The sequence below is a fragment of the Chiloscyllium plagiosum genome, chromosome 1 (assembly GCF_004010195.1).
Source record: "Chiloscyllium plagiosum isolate BGI_BamShark_2017 chromosome 1, ASM401019v2, whole genome shotgun sequence".
Taxonomy (NCBI): domain Eukaryota; kingdom Metazoa; phylum Chordata; class Chondrichthyes; order Orectolobiformes; family Hemiscylliidae; genus Chiloscyllium; species Chiloscyllium plagiosum.
The window spans coordinates 129194442-129201724 of NC_057710.1; the positions used below are offsets into that span (position 1 = coordinate 129194442).

The 7283-nt window shown below is 38.2% G+C and overlaps 1 protein-coding gene across 1 annotated transcript; it reads left to right on the forward strand.

The window, feature by feature from the left end:
• Positions 1-561: 561 nt before the first annotated feature.
• On the forward strand, positions 562-3436 carry fabp2 (fatty acid binding protein 2, intestinal). Its single transcript, XM_043696673.1, has 5 exons — positions 562-717; positions 1455-1627; positions 1857-1964; positions 2972-3252; positions 3384-3436. Exons 1-4 carry the CDS (start codon positions 651-653, stop codon positions 3020-3022), a joined length of 399 nt encoding a protein of 132 aa, XP_043552608.1. The 5' UTR covers positions 562-650; the 3' UTR covers positions 3023-3252; positions 3384-3436.
• The last annotated feature ends 3847 nt before the right edge of the window (positions 3437-7283 follow it).

Genomic DNA, 7283 nt, shown 5'->3' on the forward strand with positions numbered 1-7283 from the left:
GGGTCAGAGAAAGGCCTGCATTAGGAGCAGGAATGAGGATGGTTTCAGGGTGTGGAGGACTGTACTAGGAGTGGGCATGAGTCAATTGGGACCCCCTGTATTGACAGTGTGGCATGTGGTGTTCTGTACTGGGAGCTAGCCTCCATTTTTTCTGGAATTGAGGCAAAAATTGGGAGGCCAAAGGGGGAGTGGGAGAGTGAATGAAACCACTAAGAGAAAATGAAGTAAATACATTTTATTTTCCAGTACAGGGAACTATATTATACATCATGGCAACCCACCAGTTGAGAATGATATCAGATTTCTTTAAGTTCTTTAAGCTACTTAGTAAATAAGATACACTGCCCTTTTTTTACAAAGAAACATGCCAATAATTCTGAAGAATGACAAACTGGAATATTGTGGGTTTTTTTTGGTTAGAACTATCTGCCAAATTTATCAAGTCCCACCCCTTAAACTTTTAACGTGCTTACATAATATTCCATTATAATGTCCTTGGTAGAAGTCACGTGAAGTAATTGAACTTTACCCAGCCACATCACAATCATACTGATAAAACCCTAGCTGTGACTAACCTGTAAGCTTTAAAAGCTGAAACTGGAGGAGAGATTCTACACTGGCAGTTTAGGGGAGCCCACTCTCATTAAAATATGGCATTCAACGGTACCTGGAAGGCTGAAAGAAATGACAACTATGACAAGTTTATGGAACAGATGGGTGAGTATGATAATAGACATTCAACTAATTCATAACTGTAAATTTGTACAAACAAAAATATTCATGCAAGCAATTTTCAAAACAATTTTCACTTCTGAAAATATCACTGGAATAGAAAAACACTGTCTCGTCAGTAAGAGTAGATAAAAGTGTCTATAGAATTTTGGCATTAAGAGGTTCCTGTATTTTATTCTGCTTTTAGAAATTATGCACTATTAAAGAACTAATAAACTCGTAAATAAACTATTTTCTCATGCTAGTAAAATACTTTTGCAACAAGAGGGAAAATCTAGGCTAGCCATTGCAAATACAGAACAATCTTAAATTTTGAGGAGCTTAATAGTGCCAAACACAAATTATTGGCAATTCCGCTTAGTCATTAGTTGTACACAAAGACAATTTGTGAGAAAACAATTTACACCCAAATTGATTACTTTCTGCTGTAACTGATTAAACTTGAATAATGAACACTGAATGCATGATGTAACATTTTATTACAATTACTGTAAAAACTTTCTTCTGCAAGTTGGCACTAAAAGTTTTTTTTAAATTCCAAATCAATTTGTTTTTCTTTATGATTCACAAGGCATGCTATACCCCTTTCCCTAATTTGAATTATTTGTAATGTACATCTTCATGATTGCAAAGCAGAAAGAAAATTCTACAGCTTGTATTTAAAAATAGCTTGGGATTCTATTTCAATTTAATAATGTAACAATCCTCATTTTAACCCCCAGGAGTAAATGTTATGAAAAGAAAGCTTGCCAGCCATGATAACCTGAAACTTACAATTCACCAAGATGGAGATAAGTTTACTATCAAAGAGTCCAGTACCTTCCGAACAAAAGAAATTGAGTTCACTTTGGGAGTAGCATTCGACTATGTACTGGCAGATGGAACAGAAGTGAATGTAAGAATCAGAAAGAGTGTTTATTGCCCGTGTACAGTTTAATTAAATAATCTGTGCAATCAATAAATGTTTTTGGGAAGAGTTGAGAGAGTAACTAAAGTTATTTGTGTTTGTTCCTTGTTTAACTACATTGCTTATGTTCTGTGCATTCCTACAACAATTTTATGAGCTTTATCCCTTCAAAATTGTGTTCATTTTGGGACTAACAGAACGTAATTCTTTGCTCAAGGGTTCATGGGTTTGTGAGGGAAACAAGCTTGTTGGAAAGTTCACCAGAAAAGACAACAACAAGGAGCTACTGACAACAAGGGAAATTGTTGGAGATGAGCTTGTACAGGTAAATTCACTGCTGGGTGTCAGTTACTCATAAATAATATCTTAAAGTACAGTTTGTTTAAAAATGCTAGTAAGAGGAATTGTAATTAACTTTAGGTTTTTTTAGTATTTCCTGAATTCTTTGAATTTTTGCAAATATCTTTTTAAGGTCTACGTAAAGAACTTGTATGTGCATAGTGCATCTTCAGAACACCCAAAAGCACTTCATTACAATGGTGTATTAACTGTTTTGTTCAAAAACCTCAAGAGTCAATTTCAGACAAATGTATCTCAAAGAGCAAACAAATATTGGGCATATAACGGTCATTTTTACTGAAGCTGGTTGAGGACTAAACATTAGGCAACACATCTTAAGCAGCAATACTTCTTGGGGATCTTACGCCCTCTTTGCCATTTCCAGTTTACATGATAGAGCTCCAACAGTGCAACACTCCCCTCATTACTGCATTAAAGTGCCACCTAGGTTATGTGCCTAAGGCCAGAGAGCCAATTGAGCGTCATTATGCCAACCCAAACCTTTAACTCAAGTGCTAATCAGAAAACTGGCTTGGAAGATGTACGAAATCAACCAACTTAAGGTAAGGCTTAAGAAATACTGTCACAATACTATTGTAACCTGAAGATGGAGAGGATGGACTGAGAATTTTTACCTGTTAAGTTTCTCTACACCTGCCTCTAGTGATTTTCCTCCTCAGTACCATTTGGATATTTTGATAATGGAGTGTGATTCTCATCCATGAGGTATAGTTTAGGGTTAACAGAGACATTGCTCAGCAGCACACGTGACAGCATGATCGATTCCCTTTCCTCAGGGACTTTCAAATAGTGAATATTGAAGCATATTTAAAACAAAGCACTCTGTAACTTGAAATAGAACATTTTTAACAAAAACATCTTATCCCAGTATTAATGTCATCACAGAACAGTTCAACAAGCCTGTCTTTACTGTTGTGATATATTACCTCAGATTTAATACCAGTGTAATAACATTTATAAAATCTCTTACAGGCTTATTCATATGAAGGAGTTGATGCCAAGAGATTTTTCAAAAAGGAATAAATACCTGTTATTGTGACAGCATCATAACAATGAATTGTTAAATGTGCTAGTGTCACAACCCTGGACTGACGGATATCTGCCCAAAGTAATTTCACTAACTGTCTGGCCCATAAGTCTGACAAAACAAAAACAGAAGTTGTCATCTCACATCTCTCTAAAGTTTGACAGATGTCAATGAATACACCCTTATTAATTCAGCTAATTAGGAGGTGCAGCATTAAATTGTACAGGTTGAAGTGCATAAGTCTGAAAAAACAAAAACAGAAGTTATCATCTCACATCTCTCTAAAGTTTGAAAGATGTCAATGAATACACCCTTATTAATTCAGCTAATTAGGAGGTGCAGCATTAAATTGTACAGGTTGAAGTGAACCTTGTTATTTTTCAACAAGAAATAAAAGTTTTATATATTGCTAAAATGTCATGATTGTTTATTATCATTGTACAAAATGTTCAATGTAACACAATTACAAATGCTTCCCACAATATACATAAAGTCTATAGGGAAAACATTTCCCCTATTCTGCTCACAATAACGATTTAAATAGTTTCTTTCATTTCATAGAATCAGAGACAGCCTACAGCATGAAAGCAGGCCATTCTGCTCATCGACGCTCTGAAGAGCATCCCACCCAGAACCACTTCCTTACCCTATAACTGTAACCCTACAGGCAGTTTAGCCGATCCGCCTGACCTGCATGTCATTGGACTGTGGGAGGAAACCAGAGCACCTGAGGAAACCCACACAGACATGGGGAGAATGTACAAACCCCACACAGATAGTCATCTGAGGGTGGAATCGAATTTGTTTTGCTTTTTCCTGCTGATATTAATTCACGTGTCGATTATCACTACGTTTGATCTTCATTTCATGACAAAAAAAGTTGCTTTTCATTTGAAATTAACAATTACTCACAATATTGCACAGCACGAGCCAAGAAATTCTATATATTTTGGTTTCTGCTGAAACCATGTCTGATGTCTTGGTTCGCTACCACCAATCCTTCTTGCTGGTATCAGCCAAGAAAACTAATACCACATGGGAAAGGATGGTCACATGATGTCTCAGAGAGAAGACAAGCTCAATGTTGATAAACAGTAAATTGGTTTGTTACATAATGCTTAATGTCTAGTTGCATATATGATTGTCTTTTGAACAGCATCAGGCTCAAATTAAGAGCTATTTCAAGTTCCACTACTAAAACATTCTCATACAGCATTAGTGACCAGCACAGGATTCTAACAACTCTGGCTGGCTCTTCACAAGAAGAGACCTTCATATCCTGATGGACAGAGGCTATCTAATGATATCAGTTAAGCCTTTCAAATCTAACTGCCTTACGCAACAACAAAAAAGTTGATTCAGCAGCACTATTTCTCAACGTCACTTGTACAACAAATGTTTCAAGTTCAGAAACAAAAACAGAAGTTGCCGGAAAAGCTCAGCAGGTCTGGCAGCATTTGTGAAGAGAAATCAAAGTTAATGTTTCAAGTCCGGTGACCCTTCCTCGGAACTGAAGTTCTGAGGAAGGGTCACCGGACCCGAAACATTAACTTTGATTTCTCTTCACAGATGTTGCCAGACCTGCTGAGCTTTTCCAGCCACCTCTGGTTTTGTTTCTGATTTACAGCATTTGCAGTTCTTTCAGTTTTTAAATGTTTCAAGTTTTTGGCCAAAATGTTGATGCCCACGATATTGAATAATGACAAGCGAGAGACTCCCTTGCCCACACTTCAGCAGATGATAGGTCATTTGCAAATGAATGGTTGAGGTCTACACTGCAAGACCAAAAACACAGACCGATTTGAAGCAATTTAGACAAATAGGAACTCCATTCAGGAATCTTAAAGCTAGGGATGACTGCTATAAAGATGATAAGTACTTTATGATAAGTCAGCCCACTATTTACAATGCAATAGTTAACCTAATTTCTAATCATCACAGCTGCTGACCCACAATAAGACAACTGCAGCCACCCATCTGAACCAGACTCAAGATTCCTAGCCTCCTCAGTTGGTGCCAGATTCCAGATCCAAACCCTTGTTACAAACTTAATCTGCACCTTGATAATTGAGTAAAGGCACTACAAAGACATGACACAAGAGCTGGCCAGAGATGATTGGAAGGGGAGCCTAGCAGGGGAGATGGTTCAGCCAGAATGGTAGGGGTTTCTTGGAGGTAATTTAAGAGGCACAGCAGAAATTCATCCTAAGGAAGAAGAAGCATACTAAGTGAGGACGAGATAACAATGATTGACAAGAGAAGTCAGGGATAGCATAAAAGCAAAAGAAAAAGCATACATTGTGTTGAAGATTAGTAGGAAGCCAAAGGATTGGGAAGCATTTAAAAAGCAACAGAGCATAAATAAAAAAAGCATTAAGGCAGGGGAGAAGATGAAATATTAGAGTAAGCTAGCTAGTAATATAAGAAGATTATAAGAAACTTTTTAAATATGTAAAAGGTAAAAGAGAGGCAAGATGGACGTTGGACTAGTGAAAAATGAGGCTGAAGAAACAGTAGTAGGGAACAAAGAAACGGGGGAGGAACTGAATAGGTATTTTGCATCAGTCTTCCCATTGGAAGACACCAGTAGCATCCAGAATGTCAAGAGAGTCAGGAGTTAGGTGAGTGTCATGGCCATCACGAAAGAGAAGGTATTGGCCAAGCTGACACCTATGAAGGTGGATAATCACCCAGAGCAGGTGGACTAAACCCAGGGTTCTGAAGGAGATAGCGGAGAAGTTTGCAGAGGCATTGATGGTGATCTTTCAGCAATCACTTGTGCCAGTGACTGTTGCAGAGGAATGAAAAATAGTTAATGTAATGCCTCTGCTGAAGAAGGTAGAGAAGTAGAAGACAGGAAACTATTGTTTAATTAGCTTGACCTCAGTTATTCTTAAGATCTTAGAGTCCATTATTAAGGTTGAGATTGCAGAATACTCAAAATAGTACACTAGTGGTACAATTGGAGTAGTGTTAGCACAGCTTTATCATGGGGAGGTCATGCCTAACGATTCTGATAGAACTCTTTGAAGAGGCAAAAATACAAGTTAGACAAAGGAGAGCCAGTGGATGTGATCTATTTGGATTTCCTGATGGCTGTTGATGAGGTGCTGTGAAGTAGGCTGTTAAATAAAATACAGTGCATGGTGTTAGGACAAAGGCATCAGTAAGGACAGAGGATTGGCTAAATGGCAGAAGGCAGACAGTGGGGTTAATAAAGTCTCTTTCAGGATGGAAACTGGTCATTAACGGAATTCCACAGGGGTCCGTGTTGAGACCCCTCAATAATGTATTCACATTATACATTAATGATCTGGATGAAGGAATTGATGAAATTGCTGTTAGGTTTGCAGAAAAAGATAGGTGGAGGGATAGGTAATGTTGAGGAAGCAGGGAGGCTGCAGAAAGACTTGGACAGGCTGAGAGAAGAAATGGCAGGTGGAATTCAAAGTGGGAAAATGTGAGGTAATGCAATTTGGTAGCACCAATAGAAGCATAGACTATTTTCTGTACAAAGAAAGACTTTGGAAATCTGAAGCACAAGGGGACATAGGAGTCCTGGATCAGGATTCTCTTTATGATAATGTGCAGGTCAGTTGGCAGTTAAGATGCATAGAAAGTGATGACTGGATGAGCAGTAATGCATAAGCATACAAATTAGAAATGAGCTTTTCAATTCCTTGAGCCAACTCATTTGGTAAGATCATAGTTGGTACGTTTGTGGCCTCAACTCTATACCTTTTGACTCTCTAATAATCAAGAATTTGATTCATCTCGAGAGGGCTAGAATACAAGGGCAGATGTGTACTACTGGGGCTCTGGTCAGACTGCATTTGGAATGCTGTGAGCATTTTTGTATCCCTTATCTAAGGAAGGAGGTGCTGCCATTAGAGGGTATCCAGAGGAGGTTTTAAAAATGATTCCGGGGATGAAGGGCTTGTCTTATGAGAAATGATTGAGGATTCAGTTTCTCTACTTGATGGAGATCTCATTGAAACTTACAGAATACTGAGATGCCTGGAAAAGAGAAGATATAGAGAAAATGTTTCACCAGCAGGAGACACTAGTTTGTGAGGGCACAGCCTCAGAATGAAGGACCTACTCTTTAGAACTGAGATGAGGAGGAATTTCTTGAGTCAGAGGAACTCATTGGCATAGAACGGTGTGGAGGCCACGTCTTTGAGCTTACTTAAGACAGAGATAGATTAGTTCTTGATTGGTAAGGGGAGAAGGTAGGTGAGTGGAGTTGAGAAGAAT

Coding starts and splice junctions, on each gene's coding strand:
- fabp2 (XM_043696673.1), top strand. CDS start 651: ATGGCATTCAACGGTACCTGGAAGGCTGAAAGAAATGACAACTATGAC. Junction 718..1,454: donor CAAGTTTATGGAACAGATGG/GTGAGTATGATA, acceptor TTTAACCCCCAG/GAGTAAATGTTATGAAAAGA. Junction 1,628..1,856: donor CAGATGGAACAGAAGTGAAT/GTAAGAATCAGA, acceptor TCTTTGCTCAAG/GGTTCATGGGTTTGTGAGGG.